The sequence below is a fragment of the Apus apus genome, chromosome 23 (genome assembly GCF_020740795.1).
Source record: "Apus apus isolate bApuApu2 chromosome 23, bApuApu2.pri.cur, whole genome shotgun sequence".
Lineage (NCBI taxonomy): Eukaryota > Metazoa > Chordata > Aves > Apodiformes > Apodidae > Apus > Apus apus.
The window spans coordinates 5,092,480-5,120,381 of NC_067304.1; the positions used below are offsets into that span (position 1 = coordinate 5,092,480).

The 27,902-nt window shown below is 50.4% G+C and overlaps 2 protein-coding genes across 14 annotated transcripts; both read left to right on the plus strand.

Moving 5' to 3' along the window:
* The first annotated feature begins 18 nt into the window (after positions 1-18).
* PFKFB2 (6-phosphofructo-2-kinase/fructose-2,6-biphosphatase 2) lies at positions 19-15,813 on the plus strand. Of its 13 annotated transcripts, none has more exons than XM_051638834.1 (16): positions 20-141; positions 770-895; positions 999-1,095; positions 1,438-1,504; positions 1,658-1,732; positions 1,870-1,926; positions 2,420-2,544; positions 2,915-3,122; positions 3,323-3,469; positions 3,937-4,041; positions 4,689-4,818; positions 5,496-5,558; positions 6,234-6,307; positions 8,170-8,361; positions 9,753-9,775; positions 10,414-12,333. In XM_051638834.1, exons 1-16 carry the CDS (start codon positions 66-68, stop codon positions 10,469-10,471), a joined length of 1,623 nt encoding a protein of 540 aa, XP_051494794.1. In that variant the 5' UTR covers positions 20-65; the 3' UTR covers positions 10,472-12,333. The 13 variants fall into 13 exon arrangements, 11 of the variants coding, with proteins under 11 accessions (XP_051494803.1, XP_051494794.1, XP_051494795.1 ...); XM_051638835.1 differs by having other exon boundaries at positions 8,170-8,349; XM_051638838.1 differs by lacking the exon at positions 10,414-12,333 and adding an exon at positions 12,649-15,813 and having other exon boundaries at positions 21-141; positions 9,753-9,820.
* A 1,555-nt stretch (positions 15,814-17,368) lies between these two features.
* Positions 17,369-26,576, plus strand: LOC127393591 (C4b-binding protein alpha chain-like). Its single transcript, XM_051638831.1, has 14 exons — positions 17,369-17,484; positions 18,254-18,404; positions 18,861-19,052; positions 19,861-19,966; positions 20,521-20,606; positions 20,996-21,208; positions 21,759-21,941; positions 22,699-22,887; positions 23,043-23,240; positions 24,220-24,402; positions 24,681-24,869; positions 25,064-25,243; positions 25,390-25,562; positions 25,757-26,576. Exons 2-14 carry the CDS (start codon positions 18,317-18,319, stop codon positions 25,910-25,912), a joined length of 2,136 nt encoding a protein of 711 aa, XP_051494791.1. The 5' UTR covers positions 17,369-17,484; positions 18,254-18,316; the 3' UTR covers positions 25,913-26,576.
* Positions 26,577-27,902: the final 1,326 nt, after the last annotated feature.

Consider the following 27,902-nt stretch of genomic DNA (forward strand, 5'->3'; position numbering starts at 1 on the left):
GACACGGACGTGTGAGCCGAGAGTGATTTGCATATGATTTGCATGTGGCGCGGCGGCGCGGAGCCATGTCGGCGGGAGCCCGGCACGGCGGGGCCCCGCGGGGCAGGGCCGGGGCCCGGCACGGCGGAGAGAAGCAGTGCTGTGAGTAGCCGCGGGCGGAGGGCAGAACAGAGGTAGCCAGGGCATGGCGGGGCCGCTGCTTCTTCAAAAAAACCGCGTGTCTGCCTTAAAAACGCGTTTCCATCCTGCGCGGGGCCGTGCTCTCCGTGCCCGAAGCGGTGCCCGGGATGTCCCGGTGCCCGGGCGGGTCCCGCCGTCCCTTCCCGCCTCTCCCGTCGCTGCTCCCGCCGCTTCTCCTGCCCCCCCTTCCTGGGCTGCTTTCCCCCCCATCTCGCCTCTCCCCGGGCATTTTCCGCGCTCGCTTCACCTGTTTTCTGAGAGAACGTGACTGTGTTGTTGAAAACATCTTTCTCGTGTCCTTGACAGCTCCCTGCCCATCGGTAAATATTTTTCCCGCTGGAAGATGTTTACTGGCCCCGTTAGGGACAGCGGGTGCACCGCTGCTAATCCGCCTCATTAGCTGCCGCCCGGGAGACCGCAGAGCGGTCCAGCCAGGGTGGTTAATTAGCTGTGATGAGCCGGTAGGCAGCGCGGGCTGCGCTGCAGGGTCCGTCCGTCCGTCCGTCCGTCCGTCGGGGCAGCGGGGCCGGGCTCGCCCGTCGCTGCCGGGCGGTGCTGCTGATGCTCCCGGGGGTGGCTGTTTCTGCAGCCTGGGCTTCCTACATGACCAACTCCCCGACACTGATCGTGATGATCGGCCTGCCCGCCCGCGGCAAGACCTACGTGTCCAAGAAGCTCACCCGCTACCTCAACTGGATCGGGGTGCCCACCAAAGGTGTGTGTGTCGGGGGGGGGTGGCTCTGCCCTTGGCTGGGAGCACCCTGGCATCTGCCTGTGAGATGCTGTTGGTCTCACACGCTCATCTTTTGTGTGTGAAGTGTTTAATTTAGGGGTGTATCGCCGGGAAGCGGTGAAGTCCTACAAGTCCTACGACTTCTTCAGGCACGATAACAAAGAAGCCATGGAAATCCGCAAGTGAGTCGGCGTCGGGGGGCTGAACCCGGCCGGGTGGTCTGGTTAGTCTCAGCTCTTGGCAGGCTCTGCCTTTGAGGAGCACAGAATAGCATTTAATGGCCATGAAACTGGGGGAGGAGGTAGCACAGCCTGTGCGGGGATCCTGCCTGGGAGGTTTGTCACTGTCTTCAGGCTGTCACAAAGAGCAGGGGCTGCCAACGCCTGGCGACAGATGGAGCAGGTTGTGGGTACAGATGCCTTCTGGTCTCTTGGGAGGGTGCAGGGGTGGGTGCCTGCTGGGCAGAGAGGGAAGGCGTTTTGCACTTCACGTTGCCCCTGACAGCCCCCGTTTCTGTCCCACAGACAATGTGCCTTAGTGGCTCTAGAAGACGTGAAGGCTTATCTCTTGGAGGAGTGCGGGCAGATAGCTGTAAGGCTTCTCTGGAATGGATACGGTTTTGTGCCTGGGTAGTTCAAAGCCACCCAGGACATCTGGGGTCCTGATGGTAGTCCCAAATGATTTGGGGCTGGTTTGAAAGCTTCAGATAAGCTTACTCGTTGCTACATGTTAATTTTCTGGCAGGTGTTTGATGCGACCAACACAACTCGAGAAAGACGGGACTTGATCTTAAGTTTTGCAAAGGAAAACGCTTTCAAGGTAGTGCTGCTGTGCTTGGGGTGTAGTGGGGGCAGCTGCACCTCGGGCCCTGCCTGCTCCTGGGCAGGAGCTTTTGTCTCTTGAGTCAGGACAGAGTTCTTGACTCGCTGAAACATGCTTCCTTGCCTTCTTTGTAGGTGTTTTTTGTGGAGTCCGTCTGTGATGATCCAGAAGTCATTGCTGCCAATATCCTGGTATGTGCCACGTTTTCCAGGCTCAGTTGCCAGAGCTTTCCATGGGATCTGGGGTGCTCGGTACAAGGTCACCAGCTACGGTGGTTTGCATCAATGCTGGCGACTGCCTGTGTTCTTGTGTTTCATCTTGGAAATAAGCAGCTAAGTTTGCAGCTTTATCAAAGCTAAAGATGGCAGTTAGTTATGTGAGAACGTGGAAATCAAATGAAGCTGAGAAATGTTTGACCTTGAAGCGTGTTTTCTGGTGAAGGGAAGGCAGGCAGTGAGTGGCTTGCAGGGACAGCTAGCAGCGAGCCAGCTGTGTCTGTCCCAGGGCCAAGCACTCCAGCGCCTTCAGAGTTGCCCTTGTTTCCTCTCCAGGAGCAGGTTTTTCCACAGGGCAGCGTTAGACAATGCTCATTTGTTTCAAAAGGGTAGAATAATGTTATTCAGTGTTGCTTTTGCTCTGTGCAGAGTTTGCTTTGCTCTCACAGTGTGGCTGTCTGTTGATCAGGAGGTGAAAGTTTCCAGCCCCGACTACCCTGAGAGGAACAGGGAGAACGTGATGGATGATTTCCTGAAGAGGATTGAGTGCTACAAGGTCACTTACCAGCCTCTTGATCCTGATGTCTATGACAAGTAAGCAAAGCCCTGGGGTGCATTTGTCCTTGCACACACGAGCTTCTTTGCTGTGTTGCTGCTGTTCTCTGGCTCGGGATGCTGCAAGGCGTCTGCTGTAGCCTCTGCTCCCCCCAAGTGCCGTTGTTGGTGGGAAGGTGATACCCTCAGGTCCCAAGTGATTTGAAAGGATTTTTCTCCAGCGTGCTGCAGTGCAATGCAGCTCCTTCTTTAAGCACTGCAGTTCAGGGTCTCTTCTGTCTGCTGCAGCAACCCAGTGGTAGTGCTGATCCCTTTACTAGAGGATGAATAGCTAGATTACACCCGCAGATGCACGTGCTTCATTTTTAAAACCAGTCGTGTGGGTGTTCTTATTTTATGTTGACTCCAGAGATCTTTCCTTCATTAAAGTGATCAATGTGGGACAGCGGTTCCTAGTAAACAGAGTCCAGGATTACATCCAGAGTAAAATCGTCTATTACCTAATGAACATTCATGTCCAGCCACGCACCATCTACCTTTGCCGACATGGTGAGAGTGAATATAATCTTGTTGGCAAGATTGGTGGGGATTCTGGTCTGTCACCACGTGGGAAGCAGGTACGTGTTTGGCAGCACCCGGGTTTGCTGGGTTTGTGAAGGTGTGAGCAGGACCAGAGCCGGGCTCTGCCTCCCGCCCCTGCCAGGGGCAGCCCTGCAGCTGGATCTTGCCACCACAGCCCTTCAAATGATGCTTATAACAGTGGCAGCAGCTCCTACTCCCTCCTCACCTCCCCTTGATTTGTTTTTGGTTTTTGCAGTTTGCTCAGGCGCTGAAGAAGTTCATCGAGGAGCAGGAAATCGTAGATCTGAAGGTGTGGACCAGCCAGCTGAAAAGGACGATCCAGACGGCCGAGTCCCTGGGGGTCACCTACGAGCAGTGGAAGATTCTCAACGAGATTGATGCTGTGAGTGAAAAGCTGATTGAATCCTTCAGCTTTTCTGGATGGCAAATCATGTTCAAAACCAAATTGCTGTGGTAAACCTGACTGTTGCCTCTTCATTTATACCCATGTTCTTATATAATGTACTCTAGCCATCACCATGAGTTTTGGGATGGTTTGGGACAGGGCTGGCAATGCCTGGAGCTGCCAGACCTTGCTGTGAGTGTATCCATCTGGTCTGGAGCAAGAAGAGAACACTGCACATCCAAAACATTGTCATGCCATCCTGGGTTGGACAAAGGTCACTGCCCTGGATGAGCAGTGCATGGATGCTGAGAGTCTGGGTGTGCCGGATATGATACCTAAAATATCCCTAATGATATAATAAAAAATCCTAAATAGAGGGGTTGCTGATCTCAGCCACTTGCTTTTTGTGCATCATCCAACCTCTGTTGAAACTGAGTGTGGTGTAACAAGGTCTTCCCTTTTAGGGGGTATGTGAAGAAATGACCTATGCAGAAATTGAAGCCAAGTATCCAGATGAGTTTGCCTTGAGGGACCAAGAGAAATACCTGTATCGTTATCCTGGAGGAGAGGTGAAGATCCTTAAGTAATAACAATAAAATATAGTTTAGGCAAAACAAATGCTTACATGTAGAATTGAAGGACTTTGTTTAGTTTTAGCTATTTGTGCCAATATTGATATGAGAAACCGAAAACATTCGGATCCTTGATCCTCCCTTAGAGGAAAAGTTTATTTATTTCCTTTATTGTGGTGTGCAAATGATGCCTTTCAATCATATTGATTGGGCCAGTTGCCAAGTCCATTAATGCTCCCCTCCAACCCAGAGGGGTTTCTGCATTGTGCTTGTTTGGCCAAGCCTGGAGTTGTCACTATGAAAAAAAACCCAACAAACCCACAACATCTTGGAAAGAAAATGGTTGTGGGTGTGGTATGAAGTCATTTCTGGTTTTACTTCACAGCCTTGTTGAAGTGTATAATTTACTATTTTATTTGGTTTTTACTGCACTCCTCAAGAGTTACCAGTAATCTGAATCCTCCTCTAATCTGGGGGCTGGTGACACTAAATTCACCTTCTGCTGTTTGCTTTTTTGCCTCTGTTTACCGGATCATCCATGACTTTAAGGGTTATTTTCCTGAAGGTGAAGCTGTGTTAATTGCTACTTCTGCTTCAAGCCTCTATTTACAAACTCCTTGAAAAATTCCTGTGTTGTTTTCCAGTCCTACCAGGACTTGGTCCAGCGCCTGGAGCCAGTAATTATGGAGCTAGAGCGGCAAGGCAACGTCCTGGTCATCTCCCACCAGGCGGTTATGAGGTGTCTGTTGGCTTATTTTCTGGACAAGAATGCAGGTACAAAAATAAATGTCTGATGTTAGGGGCTGGCTTCTCTCACTGCTTCCTTTGCAGAGCTTTTGGGAGGGTGGCTTGTAATTGCTGTTTTGATTTTTCACAACGGAAGAGAAAACGCCCCACATTTCTGTAATATTTTAACTGTTGCATTTCAGTGGAGCATGGAGCTTAGCAAGGAGCTCTCTCTGGGAGAGGTGCAGATGCACGTGCTGCTGGTTTTCTGCTCAGCTGTTGTTTCTGTAGCTGTTTATCCAGCAGAATTTACATAATCTTTGAAGGGTCTGTTTTTTTTAAAGTAAAGAAAACGTTTTCTGGTGCATCAGCAGGGTTGGCTGTAGTGCTACATCTGATCCCTCTTGTGGCATGGCCTGGAAGTGATTCCAGTCTGCTGCAGGCTCCTTTCTTAAACTCCAGTGGGTGGTCCTAGAGGTTAATAAAACTTCTAATAAAATTAATAAGCTTTCACTGAAATTTGAAATAAAACTTGCTTGGGTCCATGGCAGCTCTTGCTGCTTCCCCACCCACGTGCTGCTGGTTTCTGTGGTTGGCAATAGGGGGATGGGCCCATCCTGCTGCCCTGGGCTGGGGAGGGAAGAGGGGGTCTGGGGAGGGCACAGGGTGGTTGGTGTCCCATGGTTGCTGTGGGAAGGGTCCCTTGACACCTGTCTCTGCCCTAGATGAGCTGCCCTACCTGCGCTGCCCCCTCCACACCATCCTCAAGCTCACACCTGTTGCCTACGGTAAATAGTGTCTGTACTTTTTGATTTCCCCCCTGGTTGGTGTGAGTGAATGTGATGCATGTTTGTGTCCGTGTGTGCCAGCAACCAGTCTGGCTGGAAATATTTTGAATGTATATTAAAATACAGTACTGGAGAGTGTGAAGGTTTTGGGAACAGTGGGAGAGGAGGTGTGGGGGTGTTTTCCTGGGGCCTCCCTTGAACCTGTGACAATTCTGGATTTTACCTGTTGATGTAGCCCATTTGTGCCTCCAAACTTGGATTTGGCCCTGGGGTGCAGTGAGTTAAAAATGGCTTTTCTGTAGAGACCTGTGGTCTGCACAGCCCAGGACTGCTCTGCTGCAGGGGAGGTCAAAGCAGCTAAAGTGTAAAATTCCTATAATAAGGTTTATGAGCTGTTTTATTTTTACAAAATAAATAACAAATGTATTCCTGCTTGCTTTCCCTGCTGTTCTCAATATTATTAATAAATAGATGCCTCCTCTCCCTGGAAGTGTTCAAGGGCAGGTTGGATGAGGCTTGTGCAGCCTGGTTTGGTGTCCCTGCTCATAGCAAGGAGGTTGGAACCTGATGATCTTTAAGGTCCCTTCCAACTGTAACCATTCTATGATTCTATGAAATTAGTAATTTAATAGGTTGCCCTTTCTCATATAAAACTTCTCTATCTTTTGGGTGAAGGTTGTAAAGTGGAGACCATTACCCTGAACGTGGAAGCAGTGAACACCCACCGTGACAAACCCTCCCTGAACTCAGTAAGTCTTGCTGCCCAGCTCTGCCTTTTTCCGTCTCCAAAAAGAAGTACCTAAAGTGAAACACTCTGAGATACATGCTAGGAGTGGCCATTTTTTTTTCAGTGGCCAGAAGGACTTGCTTCCAAAATAATCCCCAAAACCAGAATGAATTGTAGGCTGGGTTAATGTTCTTCCCAGGCCAGGGGGGGGTGTTTTTCAGAGCTGTTCTAGGAAGCAGAATGGGCGAGTTTAGGTTAGACATTTAAATTCCAGGTCTGGTTCTCAGTGTACAGCAAAGTATTTGTTGTTGATGCTCATCTGCATGAATTGCAATAACTTCAAAAAGTCTTGCCAAAATGTTTAAAGTGAATTTTTCTCATTGTCTTGATGAGCTTTCTGTTTCTAAGCTGCCTGGAGGGGTAAGGCTGGGCTCTGGGCTGGGCTGGCAGCATTTGCAGCCCTCTGGGGGGCTGTGCTGGGGAGGAGTTGGAGCTTTTTCCCTTGTCTCTGCAGATTTCCTGTACCAAGTATTCAGGGCAGGGCAAGGCCAAGGTGTTCCTAAACTTTGTATGTATTGAAGCAGGAGGACATAGGTCCAGTTTATCTCCCTGGCACTGGGCATCTTCCAGCAGTGATGGAAACGCTTCAGACCTTTTTTTTTTTTGTGTGTATTTTTTTTAATATTTTAAACTATTCAGGTTGGAAAAGCCCCTTGGGATCACCGAGTCCAACCATCATCCCTACTCAACAAAGCTCTCCCCTAAACCATCTCCACCAACACCACATCCAAGCAACCCTTCAGCATGTCAGGGATGGTGACTCCACCACCTCCCTGGGCAGCCTATTCCAGTGTCCAACCACTCTGTGAAATCCCATCTCTCCCATGACTTAAATAACTTCTTGGCCTTCCACCTCATTCAGCAAAGCACACGACTGTGCTAAATCTGTGGCAGGTGCTGCTGTTTCAGATGCTCCCTTCTGCAAACACAGTTTTGCAGAGGGAGCTGATCTGTTGGAGCAATTGCCAGCAATTAACTCCTCCAATTAAAGAGCACAAGCTGACCCTCCATGTTCCCAGCTGATGGCAAATCTCAAGAGCATCACATTTCAAGTTATTTTGGTACATTTAGGCTTTTAGCTGCCTCTTTTTTTTTTTATGAAGAGCTGTTGGCTGATTGCCTGGGTTATTGTTGTGTCCAAGTCCGTGTGCTGAGGGACCAGAAACAAGGGATGGGGAAACCAGGAACCTGCAGCTGTGGCTGGAGGGTTTGTGGAGCTAAATAGACTGCAAAATGCTAACCTGGGAGTATTTGGCAAGATCTTTGTGGCTGGTCCTGTTTTGGTAGTTTCCAGTTGGGCATTTATTGCTTTGTGACTTCTGTGTGATGCTGTGTTGAATCGTTGCTGCCCTCTTGGAGGAGTCAGAGGTTGTTCCTGTTCTATGCTTTATTTGGGCACGTGGTTGCTTTGGGGAAGAAACAACAAAAAGGAGGGGTAGTTTTCCATTTGCTTACATTCTCCCCCCCCCCCTTCCCTGTGCTGATTGCAGGGAGAAAAAGAAGAAAATGTAAAAAAAAAAAACAAACAACAAACCCAGACAAAGCCACCTAAGCAAGAATATCCCAAAGGGAAGTAGAACTGCTAGAAAGGCAGACGTTTTCAGTGGACTCTGAGCCAGATGAGCTGGCAGAGGGAGTCGTTTCCCACTGCTGCTGCTCAGCTGGGGAAGGCACAGAGCGGTGGTTCCAGCGTGGGATTCACCAAGGGGAGCTCCTAGAGGCGGGGGGGACACGACACTGGAGCTGTGTGCTGGGGCTTTAAACTGTGGTTTTAAACTGTGGTTCCCCTTCTCGTTCCTTGTGATACCCTCCATCTGGGATCAGGACAACTTTCCCACCAGCCAAACCCCTGTAAGGATGAGAAGAAACAGCTTTACGCCGCGGGCCAGCGCGGACACGGTAAAGCGCCCACGACATTACAGCCTTGGGAGCAAACCTCTCGACCCACTGGGACCTTTCCTGGCCCTGGAAGCTCGAGATGGGGCCGACCAGCTGCAGCTACAAGTCGGTGTCCAGGTGGTACCTTCCCTATGCCCTCCCTCCCCACCATCACCTGTGGCTGTCTGGTGGTCCTCTCTGACACACAGACCCTTCCCAGGGCTTTAATCACTATCTCTGTTCCTGTGTGAAAATCATTCAGGATTATACCAACTTAAGAAAGGAAAAACCTCACAAAAACCTCCCCAAAAACTTCTGGTGCTAGAAGATTTTAAAACTCAGGCTCCATGCAGGCAGGTTTCCATCAGTGCAACAAGGTTTTGGTAGGGTGACCAACTGGTTGATATGACCCACCAGTTGGTGGGTCATATCTTGCTTTCCAGCAAACCCCTGTCTGGAAAGAGTTACAAATACCCTCTTTGTCCTTATTTGGTGCTGCAGGGAAGTGTTGCTCTAACCCCAGAGCAACTGGGTTGGAAATCTGTCCATGGTTTTGTTGGTGCCCTTTTCCCCATGTCAGCGGCTCAGTGGGCTCTTTGGGTGCCCAAATTAAAGCAGTTTGGCTTTTGGTGCTTGGTGGTTTTAACCTTAGAAGCACGTAGGTCCTTATCAGCACTGGAGGCAAAGCCCTGTTTGCTTTTTTGCTCATTTAAAATTGTTTCTCTGCTAAATGAGTTTTTCTGTGCCTGGGGGAGCACAGCCGAGGGTGCTGCTGCCTGTCAGACCAGGCAGAGGGGAGATGTGAGGGCTTGGCTGGGCTTCTTGTGCAGAAACAGCCATCCTTGCCAAAGCTGTTTAAAGATAAAATGATCTCAGATTCTTAGGTAGTGGATGTTTTCCAGGCTATTCAGTGAGCCCAACTTCTTGTTCTCCTCCCTGTTAGCCAAGGAAGTGGCCAGAGAGTAAAGGAGGGGGCGATGCAGCACAGCTGAACTCTGCTGCTGTTTCCATGCTCAGTGAGGAACATGAGACTTAAACATTTCCAAAATCCTGGTGCTCTGGAGGGAACTGAACCAGACCAGACTTTGCCCTGAGTGGGTTTGGCCCAAAGAGGGCCCTGACTGTCTCCATGTCTGGATTTGTGGGTGTCTCCAGCTGGGCAGCACAGGACAGGGATCCCCACCCACTCCCTGTTAGCTGCTTTACCCTCTGGAATCATGATGTTGAAGCACTGACAGCTCAGAAGGAGCATTTAATCCCTAGGGCTCTGGGTCTGTGCAGGGGGAGGGAATGGTGCTGCCCTGGGACCTCTTGCCTGAATGGAGTCCCTGAGATGAGTGGCAGTGGAGGCTCATGATAGTCAGTGCCCTGTATCAGCTCTGCTGTGACACAGACCTGCCCTGAGCTCCCCAGCGTGGCATCGTGGGGTTGCTCCACTTCTCATTTGCTTTGCTTCTTTTGCTGTTATTCTTAAATCTCCTTTAAAACGCACTATGAGCTATCCTGTGCTGTTTCTTTTTCCTTTGCAGCCTCAAGGGGGAAATGCTTGCCTGTGAGTACCACTGAGAGCAGCTTGTATGTACTCTCTTTCGGTTTAGTAAGTAGGACTTCTCCTGATGAATGTTGCATGGAACTGCTCTGGGGAAGGCCACACACGTGGGGCAGAAGGGAGTCTTTTGCTGTGTAATAACCTGTCACTAAGGGCCACCTGAGTGGGGGAGGAACGTGTTACCAGGCTGAGCCCACTGATCGGACTGGGCTTGCTGGAGCATTGTGCGTGTGCTGCCTGCAAGTGTGTTTTACCCTGAGCTTGCTCCCTCTCGGGCTGTGGGAGTGCTCTGTGCTGGCACTGCTGGCAGAGCTCATACTGAGCAGGTCCCACGTGTGTCTCTGCTCCTTCTGGGACAGATTGTGGTGACAATTATCGCAGGGAATTTGCAGGAGTTGTTGGGTCACAGCCTGGGTGGGAGCTGAGCTGCTCAGCCCCTGCTCCCCAGGGGGGAGCTGGATGGGTTTAGTATGTGCTGGGAAAGCATCTGGTGGATAAACCTCTCAGTGTTGGTGGCAGTTGTCACCAAATCCTCACTGTCATGTCCCTTTGGAGGTGTCTTTGAATGTGGGTGAAGAGAGCAGGATGGTCTTCCTCCTACCCTAAGGGAGGAATGTGTCCTTGTCTGTCCCCCTCTCCAGGGAGCCAGCACCCAGCATCACCCATGAGACCTGGCCTGCCCCCCTGGCCTCCGAGTGAGGGCTGGGATGAGACCTGGGCTGCTGCCCTGCAGGAAGGCTGGAGCTGCCCTGGCTCCCCCTGCTCCCGAGGCTGTTCCTGTGCCCCTGCTCAGCTGCTGGCTGTGCCAGACCCACCCCCTGTGACCCCTCGCTTGGCTCAGCTGCTGTTTCGACTTGTTCAGCACGTGCAACGCTGATGGTTTTTTGTCTTGTAAAAGGCATTTTTTGCCATTTAGGTGCTCCATGTAGGGGGCCCTGGCTGTACTGCACCACAGGTCCTTGCATGGGGTACCACCGCCTGCCCTTGGGAGCACTCAAGGGTGGTGGTGCCTACAGGTGGGCTCAGAGGGGGCACAAGCTGTGTCCTGGGAGGCTCCAGGTGGCTGTGCAGGGGCTGCCAGGGTTGGTTTTGACCCGCTCCTGCTCTCAGCAGAGCTCTGCTCCCTATTTGTCAGGTGTTGGGGTTCAGGCTGGGTGAGGGCTTGGCCCATTCCCCTGCAACAGGGTGGCCCCACAGCTGTGGGGCACGGGGCTTGCTGCCATGGGATGCAGCTCATAGGAGGTGCAGCTCCTGCTACTGCCCAGGCAGCATTCCTCCAGGCCTGGGAAACTCCTGCTTGAATGTCTTTGGCCCCTTGGATGCACAGTTTATTACTGTAATTGCACTCTGTCCTTGGAGTGAAGCTCTTCTTCCAACAATGTTCCCAATGCGACCGCTCTGCTCTTCTCCATCGGTGTTTGCGCACACGTTGTAGGACACAAGGTCCAGGACTGATCCTGAAGTTACACACCTTTGTCTCCCATTCTCTGGTTTGTGATGGCATTTTAAATAATGCCACAGAGTTTTTGCACGTGACTGTCCTGCAGAGGAGCAGAAAGCCTGGCCCTGGGATATCACTGTGCTGCATCTCGGGACGGCTGGGGAACAGTCCCACCAGTGCCACAAGGGCACGTTGCTCCTCAACTCACCCATCCCCTGGGGCTTCTGAGGCCTTAGTGTTGAAGATGAGGGGAAAAGGAGAAGGAAGCTGATCTGGGGGAGCTTGTCATAAATCTGATAAAACATTGTTCCTGTAACTGAGTTGTATTGATTTAGGATCAAATCAGAAGAAAATTATCCACAGGCTAAAAACCAAACCCTGCCCCTTTGGATTTGCCTTTGCTCTGAGCTGACAGGAGCTGTGTGTTTAAGAAATGAATGTATATGCCAGCTTTGCAAAATCACTTTTTAAATGCTGTGCTTCAAGTGTTTCTTTCCCCCCTGTGTTTAAACAAATAACACAGACTTTGGAGGAGGGTTTGCAGATAAATGAAGGTAACTTGGTCCAACTTCCTTGATTCCAGTAGCAACCTTCTTCCTTCTTCGTACTGCTGTTTTTCTTGAGAAAGTAGCATGTGAGCAGCTCTTAGGGATTGCCTCTTCCTGATGATTGTTACTTTTAAAGTTTCATTGTCAGGAAAGCTGTTCAGGTATTTATTTTTATTTTAATTGCAAATAGAATTTCCTGACTTGGATTGTAAATGCTGATGCCTGCTGTTCATTGTCAGCAAACTGGCTCCATAGCTGTGCCATTTTTTTATTGCAAAACAGTGCTGGTTAGGCAACAAGACAAATTGAATGTTGTTTCTGTGTCCTGAGATCTTGCAGGACCATCAGCTGTGGGAAATTCTGGTGTGTTTGTAAATATGTAATTCACTTGTACTGACCTGGGTGTGTCCCTGTCATCTGTTGGACCCTTGGGGAGGCAATGGAATGAGTTTTATGAAAGCTAGAAGTATTTATCATTGTTAATATGCAAAGTGGTTACTGTAATGTTTTATCTGTTCGTCCTGGAAGTGTACTGTCCTATGGAGAAGATAAATAAAAGTAAGGAACCCTGAGTAACCAGCCTGCTTTGTTATCGCCTGTGAGATGCCCTGGTAAAGCTGGGCTTGGGTGGCCTCAGCCTGATACTGGAAGCGTGGAGCTTTGTGAGGGGCTAAAGGACAGTGCAGAAGTGAAGCAGCTCATTATTTGCTCAGTTAGCAGCAAATAAGTCAGTCCTCAGGTGGTTACTGTCACATAGAGCAATTATGGAGCTGGTTGGATCCTCCTTGGCTGCTGCCAAGTGTCTGTCCCCAGCACTGCTGTCCCCTGCTCTAGCACCTCCTGCCTTCCCCTGGGTATAACCTGTTCCATTTCTCTCTCGTTTGCAGAGGATGGCCACTCTAATGGTGTAGAGGCTGGTGCTCTCATCTGGGATTTCCAAGCTGGGAAGAGCCCTGTGGACGGGACTCGAGCACCCTCGGAGCACAGTGAGCCACGCGCCCCTCAGCCAGTCCTCTCCTCTGAAATGTGTTTTTAGGCTCTGTCTTTTCTTTCTGAATGCTGAAATGTCTGTCAATGAGATTAGAGAAAATCGATTAGGGAGATTTTCCAACCTGCTTTTTTAGTACATGTGAGCTGACATATCCCTTGTGTGGGCTTTGTGAGGTGTTAGTGTCCTGTGTCGTGGCAAAATTAACTGCAGTGTCTGTGGGGACAAAATGGTTATCAGACCAAACCCCAGGTTTTTATTTAACTGTTACCATTTCCAAGTTCAAATGCAGTTACTGTTATTTAAGGAAATAAAAGCTCCTATGCTAGCAGCAGTGTAGCTGCCAGTGCTGTTGCACTTGAACTCAAGTCCTGCTTCAGCTTTGCACCCTCATCTGAGCCTCATCCTCATGCTCGTTTTTCCTGGGTTTTGTGGATGCTTTTATCCATGACAACAGAAACTCAGAGCATGGCTTTGCTTAGTGTCTGGGAGTAGGGGGGCTGTGTGTGCAGGGCTTGCAAGAAGCAGATGATTTTTACCAGTTGTCTTTTTAATGTGCCAAATTTTAGGCCCCACAACAAGTTTTTAAACCTGCCTAGGAATAAGCTGTGAATGTTACTGATGTATAATGCTGCCTTTTCATAGAGTTTAAGCTGCTTTAGTATTTAGTGCATAGACAGTGAAACTCCTCTGCAGTGCAGCTCGTGCCAAGGTGTGGAAGCAATACCCCAAATTACTGGTTTTCTTCCCTCAGTCTTGACTGGTGTTTTGGCCAACTCCATTTTACCACACTCCTCCTCCTCTTGCACTAAGGGCATAATGCTCAGGGTGGGTGAAGAAATGGGTAAAGAAGCAGGAGACTGTTCTGGACCCACTGTTTCCAGTGACTCCAGGAATGATATGAGCAACTTCTGAGATCCAAGTTGCTTATTTTAAACATGCAAATAAACGTTGGCCATACCCTCAGTAGGGATCTGTGCTTGAGAAACGTTGGCACCCTGACTGCAGAGGAGCTCAGCAGCCCCAAAGCCTGAGGTTTTTCTGGGGATTTTGGGCTCAAACTCAGTTGTTTTAAACACTCCCAGAGCTTTAATTTGATGGAGAGGTCTGTGGGAAATCCCAAGCCTTGAGGATTTATGTGGAGCAGGAGCATGTGTTGACCTAAAGTAATTGCACCACGGAGGGAGGAAATAAAGTGGGTGAGAAACTGAGTTTTATTAGTTTTGTTCCTCAGGCTGTTCCCACCAGGGAACAGAAAAAAAGAAGGGGTCAAAAAAAAAAAAGAATGTTGAAGGAAGAGATTTCTAGCCTGTTGTGTGGTGATAGTGTCTGTCCCTCTCCAGCAACACTTCAAACGCACAAACCCAGCACGTCGGGCTGGCTGCTCCTGCTGAGGAACCTCCTGCTCTGCAGGGAAGCAGGAGTAGAAACCTCCTGTAGGATGTTTACGCACAATATGCTGTGATAACGTGCCAAGGTGTTAGTTACGTTTGTATCATTGAGTAGTTAACGGTTGTAAGGAGACAAAATATATATTTTTACCTGCCAGGATTCATGAATGTAGCTCCTAATGTGCTGTAATGTTTTAACTCCCTGTGCCCAGTCAGTTCTGTGGTTCTGGATCATGGACAATGGGTCCTTGTTCCTGCTGAGTGGGTCCTGGGATGGAGCCTCTCTGCAGAAGGCAGCATGTGTGCCTTGGTTCTTTAATTAAAGCCTAGCTGGAGCCTTTTCATCCCACGCTTTGTCGTTCAGAAGGTGTGAACGCGTGTCCAGAGCAGCAGCAGGTTTTGCCATCAGCATCATTTCCCCACAGGTGGATCATACCTGACATTCAGGTCCCGGGGTCCTGCCAAGCTCTCAGGGAGGCCAGGCTGGGGATGCCAGCAAGCTCACAGATCTCCCCAGCCTCAAACGGGTCCCTGTGCCAGGTATTTCCTTGAAATCACCTGATTTCCTTGGCATGGTGTGTGCAAATGCCCCAGAATAAACAACGATTGCACAACGCACTGAGCTGAGGCTCCGCAGCAGCTCGTGCTGCCCGTCAGGCTGGAGCCACCATCATAGAATCACAGGATCTTAGGGGTTGGAAGGGACCTGGAAAGATTATCCAGTCCAACCCCCCTGCCAGAGCAGGATCACCCACAGCACATCACACAGGAATGTGTTCAGTTGGGTTTGAATGTCCCCGGCCAAGGAGACTCCACAACCTCTCTGGGCAGCCTGTCCAGGGCTCTGTCACCCTCACAGTGAAGAAGTTTTTTGGGCTGGGCAGGCAGAGGGGGGTTTGGAGGTGGGGAACTGGGTGTTTGGGAGTATTGCACCACCAGTGGGGTTGTGTTTTGTTTTTTTTTAACTTTCCTGGCATTCTCTCCATTTCTGCTGGCAGAAGTGGTGGTGGCTGCTGTCACCTTCTCGGAGCAGTGGCAAGGCCACCTACAGGACCTGCCTTGCTGTCCCTGAGCTGCCGTCCAGGGGCTGGTTCCCCATCGGTGCTGTGGGTCATTTTAGAGAAAAATGATCACTCAGGCAAAGCCTGTTCAGTCTCTGTTGCCAGCAATAGGGGGAAATTGGCAAGGGAGGGAAAAGGTTTAAAACCAGGCCAGGTAGTTTGAGTTTGTGTACATGGAGCGTGACGTTAGAGCTGCCACCTCTGTGTCCCTTCCTGGCAAGGGGGTGATGAGGAAGCCAAGCCCTCAGCTGTGGCTGAGGAGCAGCTTTGGGAGGACAGACATCACCACCAGCACTTCCAGGAACCGCCTGCCCTGGGAGGAAGGCTCAAACCATCTTCCCAAGGGTGCTGGGCCAGTGCCACCTCCACCTCTCCTGCAGCTCCTTTTTCTCTCTGAACGCTGTTTGCAAACTGCATCCCTCCAGTTAGTGTTTACTGAGGTGGATATTAAGGTCTACTTGTAATTTTGCTCTGTTACTGCCTTATTTTTTTTTTTTAGGTTTAAAAGAAAATGCAATGTTTGTAAACTTGTGCTGTGTGTTGTGTCCTCTGTGCACTTGAGCATAAATATCCCATCAGCATTTATTTACAATAAAGAGATTTAAAAACATATACTTTCCTCTGTTGTTTTTCAGTTATTATTTGCTGTAACTATTGTGTGCTGGTTTGTGAGATAATGGTGAATTCAGGGGGTCTGTGCAAAGTGTTTGGAGGAAGAGGGTCTGCAGGGAAGGGCAGGACTTCAGGGAGTTGAACTGGAAATGGTGAATCCTGCACCCTGGAGCTGCTGCTGTTCCCTTCCCTCATCAGTGTTAAGAGTGGGTTTTTTTGAGCTATTGGAATTCAGATTTTCAGGTTTTCCACTGAGCTGGTAAGGTAGGGACACTTTTTTTAAAGGACAGTTATTTTTCTAGGAAAAAAACTTCAAACCTTGGATGTGGCCAACCTCTTTTATCCTGTTTATCCCCTGCAAGCTGCAGGTTGGGGAGGTCTCAAGGGTGTTTAGTGGCCATTGGAGCAGGGGCTGGATGTCAGAGTGGCTCTGCTTTGCCTGGTGCTCCTGGCCTTGAGCACCCTGCACAGGAGGTAAATAACCTCCTGGGTGCCTGCAGTGAAGCTGCTGCTGTTTCAGCACAGGAATCAGCTTGTTCTGAATCATCTGGGAAAAGAAGGAAATCTTGAAAGCCTGTGTTTGTGATTATCTGGATTCCTGTAGGTGTTAAGGGGAGGTCAGTGCCTGCTTGGGGTGGTGAGGGGCCTGTTGTGAGCAAGCCCCAGCTTGTGGGTGAAGGGCTGGCAGCCTCTGGCCGTGTTCTGCTGAGCAGGAATGGGATCAGTCTCATTGCATGTTGGTGTGGACTCAGGTGAACTTCAGCAAGGTTCCTGCTCAGTGCAGGGACGTGGTACATTTTCCTAACAGAATGAAGCTCAGATTTGGCAGAATCTACCTGTGAGAAGCACAGCCTGGGGTAAAAAAGGCCATTGCCAGTTCCTTGGTGGTGATTGAAGCCTGGATGAAGTTGTGCAGCCAAAGTGCAAGAGGAGCAAATGTTTACAACTTCTGTTGAAGCTCTTCTTAACTGGACAATGAGGCACCAGCTACAGCCAGATTTGGGAGCAGCTTTCAAGAAGATGAAGGGCAGCTAGGTTTCCTATCCTGAACATGGGTGTTCAGCTCTGAGTGATGCTCCCAGTGACCTTGTGTGCTGCTGAGCTCCAGCTGGTGTTGCTTTCATGGGATCAGCTGGAGCTGGCTGAAGAAACCCTTTTTTTGAATGCTGACTGTAGGCTTTTGAGATCAGAAGAGATGAGCTCATGGCTGATGTGCCCCAGGGTGAAGCCAGACCTTTATAGTGTGCCTGAGGTCCCTGGGCATCACCCGGGGACCAGCAGTGGCGGGTGCTGTGGCTGCAGGGTGGAACGGGCAGCCTCCTGCTCAGCAAGGGTCATTCAACAAAGAGTTGGCAACTCCACGCTGTAAAACAAACAATTTCAACATCTGTTTGGCTTGTATTCAGTTTTCTAGTTTTTGCTTTGTGGGTTGAATAAATCACTTCCTTCTAGCTCAGAGGAGTGAATGATTTATGGGTCACCAGGCACAATGCTGGTTTCTGCAGAATTCAAACTTTCTGGCGTGGAGCCTCATCTGAGCGTGGAGCTCATCACAGCTCCTCCTTCAGCACTGCAGTGCCTGGGGCTGGGGGACAGGGCAGGGACAATCATCACTTTGTCTTGCAAGAGCCCAACACGCTGTGTTGCTGTCTCCTGCTGCCAGACCTCCAGGTGAGACAACATTCAGTCGTGCAGCTTTAGGTGAGTGTGCTTTTGGGAAGTGGGCTGGAGCTTTCTTGTGACTCTAGCAGGCACCAAGATTAGTAAATTAGATCAAATTAAACCAAGAGCTGTAACAAGGATTGAAGGAAAGCCAGAGGAGTGAAACAGCCGTGAGAAGTGTTTGGTTTAGGGCTGAAAGCATCAGGACATACTCTTGTTTCCAGGAGGAAGGTGGGCACGTGGAGCACAGGAAACATTGGGAAGGTTCTGGCTTGTAAAATAAGATCCTGGATAGCAGAGAGGACCCTTCCTGTTCTCTAGGTGTGTGAGGTTAGTCCAGATTGCACTTAAATTCCGTGTTGTAAAGCAATCCAGTCTCCTGAATGACTTGTACACTTGTTGGCTTTAAGCTGCATTCTCAAAAAGTGCAAAGAAATGAGCCTGGTGGGATAAAGCCTGTGGGAATGGTTTAATATCTGCAATCAGATGTTCTGTTTCTGTTGTATTTTTATTCCTCTAGGTGTGCTCTGCTGGAGCCAACCTCCCTCATCCCAGCCCAGCTCTGCCCCAGCAGCTCCTCCAGGCTGGGTCTCAGTCCTGTTGGGCAGAGGAGCTGGCAGAGGAGCTGCTCCCCTCTGGATCAGGGATTGCAAAGGCTCCTGCAGCTTCTGCTCCCCAGCCACAGCTGTAGGAACTGCTTGAGGATGGAGAAATGAGACCTGTCCTTGTGAGCTATGGTCACCCTGAGTGTTAATACCCCTCTGCTATTTTTTTGCAGATAATCAGCCTGGAAAAGGAATGTGGTAACTTCTGTGGGATCTCTGGGCAGGAATAAGGGAAGATGCCAGCTGTGGAGCAGGGGAGGCAGAGGGGCCGTGCTGCTGTCCTTGGGCTGTTCCTCACTGCTGCTCTTGTTGTAGCTGTCCAGAGTAAGTGAGTGAGTCTGCGGGGATAAAGCAAGATCCTGAGGTTCACAAGACTTGGATCCTTCTCTTTTCCTTATTGTATTTGCTTTTTGAGAACATTGTAAATCTTTGTGCTCGGAATCCCTCTTCTTTTGCCTTTTTTAATGCGTGAGACAGATGTAAAATGATTCCAGCTGAATAAGGCACAGTGATTTGTGCTAACTGGGGAAAAGAAATAGTCTGGACTTTATGACCAGCCTTTGAATCTGCTGGATGAGGTGTGAGGAGCACAGGACCACCAGGATGCTTCTCCTCCCTGTCCCTGCCAACCTCAGCCATCCCTGCTCATAGGCTGCTCTTCTCTTTGTTTCCAGCTTCCAGGCCACTGAAGTGTCCTTGCATGGATCTTCAGAGTAAATCCAGCCTGAGTTCCCTCTGCTTTTCCTCCCAGCATCTTTCTGATGGAATTTCTGTCTGCAGGTGCCTGCCAAGCTCCGCCACGTCTCCCATCTGCAGAACTCAAAGAGCAATACCAAGGTGCTACCAGATTTCTCTACAATTCAGTGGTGGAATATGTCTGTCGTCCAGGCTACAAGAGAAATCCTGGAGCCCGAAACACCCTTGTTTGTGGAAGGAACAGCATGTGGCACGGGTCAAAGGAGATCTGTATACGTGAGTGTATTTTGGGTTGACTTTTGATTTTGTTTCTTATTCGTTGATGCTACTGGCTCATTTTGTAGGAGCAATATCCAAAGTGAGCTGGTGGGATGGTGGGAGATGAGTGACCTGAGAGGAAGCACCAGTTGTATTCTACTAAGTACTGGCAGTGATGGCAGAAGAAATCTGCTTTGATGCTGTTTGCTGTTTCAAGGGATGTTCTTCTGCTCAGGCACTTCTTAATCTTGGTTCCAACAAAGTATTTCAAGCTTGCATTAGGAGGATCCTTTAGCTGTGAAGAAATGCTTTCATACTTGCCAGAGTTATTGCAAAACTCCAGAGAGACTGCAGAGTCTGGCTGCAGGTCCTGAGGCAAGTCTGAACAGCATCATGTTGTGAGAGGACAAGGGTGACGGTTTTAAACTGGAAGAGGGGAGATTTAGCTCAGACATTAGGAGGAAATTTTTCACTGTGAGGGTGGGGAGACCCTGGCCCAGGTTGCCCAGGGAAGCTGTGGCTGCCCCATCCCTGGCAGTGTTGAAGGGCAGGTTGGATGGGGCTTGGAGCAGCCTGGGCTGGTGGGAGGTGTCCCTGCCCATGCAAGGGGGTGGAACTGGATGACCTTTGAGGTCCCTTCCAACACAAACCAGTTTATCTATGATGATCATGAATCATAGAATAATTTAGAGTTGGAGGGAAAATTTGGAGGTCTCTGGTCCATCCCCTTTCTCAGTACTGGGGGAGTCTTCTTCTTTCCTGCTGCATTTTCCTCATCCTTCAAGAATCTGAAATAAGAACTGACCCCAGTCCTGTCATCCCCCAGCAAAGATGTGCAGCCACCCCGGCCAGCCAGACAATGGCAGACTTGACCTACAAGAAGAGGTCAGTTTTGCTTTTGGTTCAACAGTGAACTTCACCTGCAACCTTGGGTAAGCCAGGAGGACTCAGGGCACGAGTCCTCCTCTTCCCCAGTGATTTTTTTTTATCTCTTTTCCTATCTAGATTGAAGCCTGTGCTGTGATAAGCCTTACCAGTGCAGGCAATTGCAGACTGTGATTGAAATCTCTTTTTAGCTTTCCTCTGAGAGCTTTAAGGCTAACTGAGTTTTCTTCATCTCATACTTTGAGGCAATTCTTCCCAAATTCAAGTTCACCCTCCTGGCCCTTTCAAAATTATTTCCAATGTTTCAGTATCTTTTTGAAAAGAAAAAAAAAAAAAAAAGGCATCAATACTGAGCTCAGAGCTGTAGTGGTAGCTGCAGCTGGCTGATAAAGCAGGTATTTTTCCTGATAAAGCATGTAAATTCTTTTCATTTAAAAAGTGCTTTTCTCAAAAGCCAGTGTTATTGAAAAAATCATATTGATGGCAAGTTTCTGCCACCTGTAATTATGATAAAGAAGCCAAAACTGTCCTGCTGGTCATGTTACAGGTAATACATCAAAACTGAGTTTGAGAGTAATTGCCTCTCCCCTGTTTCACACAGGTACAGGCTGGTTGGAAGTTCTCAGATTCAGTGTGTGATTAAAAATGATGCTGTAACATGGGACAGAGATACTCCCCTCTGTGAACGTGAGTGGATTTCCTTAATTGCTGTACTGCTTCAGCATTCCTGGGGATGGATGGAGAGGCAGTCGTGCTGCTCTGCTGAGGATTTCAGCAGTTGGACACATGGTGGAGTCTGGAACAAAGTTTTTTTTCTTCTGGTTTTTCTTCCTGCATCATCCTGTAGAATTTTTTTTTCCCTGTCTGAGAGTAAAGGCAGCTACACGTAACACTGGGGTATCCCCAGACCACCTGGTCAGAGCTCTGTGGGCTGGTGTGCAGCTCCCTGGAGACTTGCCCCTCATTCTGACCCTTCTGGAACCTCATGTTTCAGCTTTGTTCTTGCCAGGATTTTGGTTCAAAAGTAATGAAGTTCTCTCTCTTGTTCTTCCCTCTCTCTACCCTTTCCTCCCCAGCAATACCATGTCCACCCCCTCCCACAATAGCCAATGGAGAGCACAGTGGAACCAACCAAGAGCTCTTTGAGTACGGATCATCTGTCACCTACCACTGCCACCCAGTCAGGAGGGGAGAGAGTCCTTTCTCACTGGTGGGAGATGCCTCTATTTTCTGTACAACCACAGATCATGTAAACGGTGTCTGGAACAAACCAGCCCCTGAGTGCAGAGGTGAGGTGGGCACTGGAGCCCTGCAGCAGCCATAGCCCCTTCCCCACTGCCCTCTCTGCTGGAGCTGCTTTCTGCTTCCCAGCCTCTACCTTTACCCTGCTGGAATTGCCTCTTGCAGATGCGACCCTCTGAGCTTGGTAGCAGCAACAGGAATGAGGGTTTCCCTTTGCAGGGACTGTGACTGCTCAGGGTGCCCAAGTCAGCAGGGACATGGGAGTGGGATTTGATTAGTGTTTGCGGACCAGAAGATGCCTCTGACCTGCTGGTCTGTGCAAAACAACATCCCCAAAGGCTGTGATACCTGCTGCCTGATGTTCTTTTTATGCTTTGTCTTCATAAAAGAAAGAAAGAAAGAAAGAAACAAACCAAACAAACACCCCAAAACACCAAAAGCAGCTGCAATATGGAGCAAGGAGTTAAAGAATACCACGTCAGGCTGCTCCCTTGTCATGTCCATTTCCAGCCTGTTTGGTGAACACATCTTAGGCTACAGGAATGTTTCCCGTACCCCCATCTCCCCCTCCCCTAAGCGCGGTGTTTCCCGAGGCAGTGGTGAGCTGCGAGCAGCCCAGCCTGGAGAACGGGAAGCTGCTGAGCGGGTACCGGCCCCGCTACACCTACCGGGACACTGTGCTGTTCGACTGCAACTTCCGCTACACCCTGAACGGCAGCGACACCTCCACCTGCAGCCAGGAGGGGCTCTGGCACCCACCGCTGCCCCGCTGCCAGCTCAGTAAGTGTCCGGGCTCCCCTGGCCCTGCCCCTTCTTCTAAAGCATCACGAGAGCCATGGCTCCAAGCCTGGAGAAGAGAAGGCTCTGAGGGAACCTTCCAGTGCCTGAAGGGGCTCCAGGAAAGCTGGGGAGGGATGGGACGAGGGGGAATGGTTTTAAACTGGAAGAGGGGAGATGTAGCTCAGACATTAGGAGGAAATTCTTTGCTGTGAGGGTGGGGAGACCCTGGCCCAGGTTGCCCAGGGAAGCTGTGGCTGCCCCATCCCTGGCAGTGTTGAAGGGCAGGTTGGATGGGGCTTGGAGCAGCCTGGGCTGGTGGGAGGTGTCCCTGCCCATGCAGGGGGTTGGGACTGGATGATCTTTAAGGTCCCTTTCAGCTCAAACCATTCTGTGATTCTAAAATATAATTTGATGATGTATTTTTTTTCTGCTGTAGCACTAAGGTCCCATTCCAGCTGACGAGCACTTCTCAGTAGGATTTAAAGGGACTAAATTAACCTCTCTGTACTTCTAAAGTTTGTTAGTAGAGCCTCAGATAGTATAAACTTTATTAGAAATCATGTCTTGTTAGAACAGTGACAATTACCAGTCTAAAGTAATTATTTTCATTTCTCTCCACTCACTCTTTGTCATTACTGCCCTCAGATGGTCAAGGGTGTCTCAGAAAGAACAACACGATCTCTAACAGAACAGAGAGAATTCGGGGGAAAAATTGTGGGCCCACAATTTTGTCCCTAAATTGCTGTTTTGTTCCTAGGTAGCTGTGAGGACCCTCCAGATGTGGCTAATGCTTTTAAAGCAAAACTTGCTGGCAATTTGTTTCCTGTGGACACTGTCATTACCTACGAGTGCAAGGAGGGCCACCAGTTCAGCCCGGGAGAAACCACGCGGCACGTCCAGTGTCTGCAGGATTTTACGTGGACTGAAACTCCACCTCCTTGTGAGAGTAAGTGCTCCCACCCCCCAGGAGCATCCAGGGACTGCTTTGGGGCTGCTTTAGTGTTGTGATGTGTCTCTGTCTTACAAAGCATCCGATGAACCTGCTGTCACCCAGATGGCTTTGCCATGGTTTCACGCTTCCTAATGTTTGGCGTTTCTCAGGAATCTCTTGCCCTGCTCCAGACATCAGAAATGGAAAGCCCTTGTATGTATGGGAAGAAAAGGACAGTTACGTGTATGGAGACAGACTTGAAATTACCTGTGATGATGGCTATACCTTCAAAGGCCATGGGGATAACGTTGTGCTTCAGTGTACGAGTGAGGGGAGGTGGAACCCAGCCATCCCAGAGTGCACCCAAGGTAGGTGAGAGCTGGTGGGGCATGTTGCCCACTCCTTTTGTTTGACTGCAAAGCTTCAGGTCACTCTGTAACAGCATAGCTGCCTGCTGACTTTGGCAGAAAAATTTACACCTGGCCTTAGATGCTGGTAGTAATAGCCAGGGAGAATTTTGCTCCATGGCCATGTATCCCCACATCTACTCCTCCTGTAGAAATAGGCAGCAAAAGATCCAGTTTCTTTATATTGCCTGGGAATCGCTGTAGGAAAAGTGTGGAGTTTTGGGAGGGAGCTGATCTAGTGTCCAGGAAGGTGGGATGGGAATGGGGGTTGTTGGCAGCTTTTATAGGCTTTGGAGGTTCCTGAGAAGCCTGGGAGACATTTACCCAGCAGGAAGGGGATGTGGTTTGTGCTGTGGACAACAGCTAGGCTGGTTTGCTGACATGAGCCTTGGGAGCAGGAGATGGTCTCAATATGTTGTCCCTCTCACAAGAAAATTCAGCAGGATAAACATCTGACCCTGCTGAAACAAATAACTTGGCAATGTGGCACCACTGCAGTATCAGCAACCTGCTGGAAGCAGCCTGAGCCCTGCCAGGAAGAAAGGGCCTGCTCCACCTCACAGCCAGCATTGGCCTGTGGATGATCCCTTGTCCTGGCCCTAAGGATGCCTATGAGGTGCTCAGCAGTGCCATGAGGGCAGCTCTGGGGGAAAGCAGGGGCAGCAGGCCCGGGGTGACAGTGCTGAGCTCTGAGGGGAAGCTCAGTGGGCACAGGTGCAGCTGCAGCACAGACCCAGCCTTTCCCAACAGCCTTGGGCAAGTCTGACAGTAAAACCAGAATCTCTTGAGAGTTACAAAGGAAGTGTTGAGTCCTGCGTCTCAATGAGAGTCACCTTCTCTTTCAGGGTTCAGATGCTCTCTCTGTTTTCTCCATAGAAAGCAGCTTCACTGGAGTTCTTTCAGAAAGCAGTTGATGCTCTTTCTCTTCCATTGTTTCCAGAACCTCGCTGCCCAAGGCCAGACATTGCTCATGGAAGAGAGATTTTTAAAAGTAAAAATGACTACACAGTGGGGACCCTGCTGAGGCTGGGGTGTGATTCTGGGTATGTGCTCAGGGGCCAGGACTCAACCCGGTGTCAGGCTGATGCGACCTGGGCTCCCTCGTTACCGTTTTGTGATCAAGGTACGTGCAGCAGGGGGCTGGGAAGCAGTGCTCAGAAGCAGCAGTCCAGAGGTGACCTGCCCTCGGGATCTGTGTCTGGGGAACAGGACGGTGATCCCAGGCTCAAGGGTGGGAAGCCTGGAGGTGCCTTCTTCTGGGGAGGAGGCCCGGGTGGGAACCTGGGGCTAGTGTAAGAGGCAAGAAGCAAGGCAACAACTTCTAGCGCTACAAACATGAAATTAACTCTTGTGCTGGTTTCCCAGAAGATATTTTTGATTCTCATTCCCTTTATTCCACAGCCTGTGACCCCCCTCCACAGATCCCCCACGGGCAGCACTCTGCCTCGGGACAGGCTCACTTCCCCTACGGTGCCGTGGTGACCTACAGCTGCGCAGAGGGTCTGTCCCTCGTTGGGGACGAGTCCATCTACTGCACCTCGGACGACGGGGAGGCCCTGGCGTGGAGCGGCCCTGCCCCGGAGTGCCGGCGTGAGTGGCTGCTCTGCGCAGGCTGGGGCTGGGGGCAGGGGCTGGGGCTGGGGGCAGGGGCTGGGGCTGGGGGCAGGGGCTGGGGGGGACGGGATCCCGCGCCCTGCCCCGGGCCAGCAGCGCTGAACCCGCAGCGGTTTCGTGGCCGTGCGGCTCCCGGGCGAAGGTCTCAGCCCCGCGCTCTCTCCCCGCAGTGGTTCGGTGCCCCAGGCCCGCGGTGCAGGGGGCTCGGGTGGCTCCGCAGAGCTTCAGCTTCGGCTACGGGGCGGCCGTGCGGTTCTCCTGCCAGGAAGGCTTCGAGCTGCGCGGAGACGCCGAGAGCCGGTGCCTGGAGGATGGTGCCTGGCACCCTCCCCTGCCCTCCTGCCAGCCAGGTGGGTGCCAGACCCCGCAGATGTTCCCCCAGATGGTTTAACACTGGCCGGGCGTGCTGTTCCCTTCAGTCACCAGCCATGGGTGGCATCTGCAGGTCATTATCTCCTCCCATTGCGCTATTCTTTGGCACACGTTTATCTTTCAGTTCGGTGTCGCCATCCCTCGGCACAGGAGGAGGAACTGACTTACCCCTCAAAAAAAACCCAGTACGAGGTGAATGAGACTCTGACCTTCTACTGCAGAACTGGTACCTATTCATCAGAACGTTCAGTAACTACCTGCTCATCTAATGGCACTTGGGTACCACCACCCACGTGTGTAAGTATTGTGCAAAGCCTTTGTATCTTGTCCTCTATAGCCTGGAATAGCACTGGTCAGACTTATTACTGTGGTGGCTTTTTTACGGTGGGGCTGGCCCGACCAGGGGGGCTGCAGTTGGAATTGGGTGCTCAGCATGGAGGTCCATGCCTCAGAGTTTCATGCCACTTGTCTTTGTTTTGGTTCTTTTAAAGAAAAAACGTGATGCATGTGAGAAGATTCTTCAAAATAGGGAAGCTTTCCAGTGTGGAATTCCTCTGGCAGAACTTAAAACTCTGCTGGAGATCCAGAAACTGTACCTGGAGATCCAGAAACTTGAAAAGGAGCTAAAAACCAGAGCATATGGCTGACTGTCATCGCTGGTATCCTAAGAACTGTCCTCTTTGTATGCTGAATAATCATGCTGACTAAGGATTTTGTTATGACTTTATGATTTATGCTAATGCTTAAGTAGCCAGAGCAAATTTTACCAATCAGACAAGGAAAAGAGTTGGTCATATGGGGAGTCAGAAGGTGACTTCTCCAGGCTCATGCTGTTAGAGCTCACTGGGTTAGGGTTGTACATCACTTCATACATTTTAAACCTTTACACTTAGATATGTTTGCTATAGTGACAAGGGTGCAATTAGGACGGAGCCAAGTTGAAGGGAGATTTTTGTGGGAGCTGAGCAGAGGCTTTTCTGTGTGTTCCGTTCATAATTGTCAGCAAGCACTTAACTGCCTGGTTAGCTGTGACCTTCAGAGCAGGCACAATGAGGAAAACTTCCAAGCCTGTTTCCTAGCAAATTGCCAGGTTTTCCTCCCAAGCAGGACAGCTGTACCCGAGGCCACAGTGGTGCCACTTGCTGCATCTTCGTGTGCACCAAGAGCAGCTGATGTAAGAAAAAAAATCTAAAGAAAGAAGCAGCTGACCTGGTTCTGCAGGGCCTGGTAAAGGGGAAGTGCTCTGTTCGCATGCATCTTGTCATCAGACCAGGACTCCTCACCACAAAATTATAATAAACCTGCAATTGCAATGACAGCTGTGTCTGGCTTTGAGTAATTCTGCCTTGATCCTTAGGAAGGAGGTGCTCCAGGAATTGCTGCGCGACCAGGCACGGGAAGCTGCTGCTCCCCAGGGGCAGTGCAGGGGTGTGTGTGGGGTGTTTGCACAGCAGCCTGTCCCCCCACCCCGCTTGCCCCCCGGGATGCTGCAGAGCAGTTCTAGCTGTCAAACAGCTTTATTCCTGCTGGCAGGAGGGCAGGAGGCAGAGCAGGTTCCCTCCCCTGGAGAGCACAGGGAGCGCAGCCCTTGCCTTGGGCAGGTCAGAAGGGCTGGGGGGTGGCTCGTCTGGCCTGTCCCCAACTTCCCACAGCTACTTCCCACAGCTGCTTCCCCTTCCTGGCGGGCTCTGGGCAGGCAGTGACTGTCTCCTGGGCTCCTCACCATGTTGGGGGTTCTCTGCTGGCTGGGGCAGCTGCTGGTGGTGCTGCAGGCAGCTGGGAGTCTCGGTGAGTCTCATTCCCCTGCTCATTCTCTTTCCTGCTGTGGCTCAGCTTTGCTTCAAATACACAGTTACTGGGATAGTGGCTGAAGTTGCTGCTCACCTCTGTGCCTGGTGTTCTTGTAAAGGTGATCTGAGCTCAGAGGCTGCTGCGAATCCCCCGTTTCTGCTTTTCATCTGCACCTCTAGATGCTTGCAAAGAGTCACCCCAAATTCCCAATGCTTTTCAAAATCTTGCATTGAGATATGGATCCCACCCCTCCTCCCCAGTATGGCTGGCTTGGAGGCTACAAGCTGGTCCCTAGGACAGCCCAAGGCACTTGTCCGCAGAACTTCTGCTGGTCTGGAGTTCAGAACTTGTGTCACAGGGAGGTGTATCACTGCCTCTATCATCCATGCAGTACTGAGAAGCTGTTCCCAGGGCTGGAGGATGTCCTTATGGTCTGGGGCTTAAGATGTGGATAATGGGAAGATGGGGAGAGTCAATTAGACATTTAATATTTTTTCTCATGCATAGCTTTTACCATTTAAAAGGGTCATAGTTAGCAATTTGAGTGGCATCAGGAACAAGGTGGATGCTTTAGCACTGAGGCAGCCTGTAGACATCCTGAAGGAAGCTGGTGAATTGTTGTGCTTCCTGCAGGCTGGTTCAGAACAGAAGCGGGACTTTGCTGACTTAATGTCTATAGCAAGGGGAAGAACTCTCAGTTTCTGCCTGGAAGTTGACGGTTCCTTTAAGAAGAGGAACCTTTTGAGGAACTTCTCCAGCGTGCACAGCATCCCCGGCACCTCCCTGCAGAGGATCTGCTGCCCCTGGCTGCCAGCATCGCCTTTACACCCTTGGTCTTTATTTTTT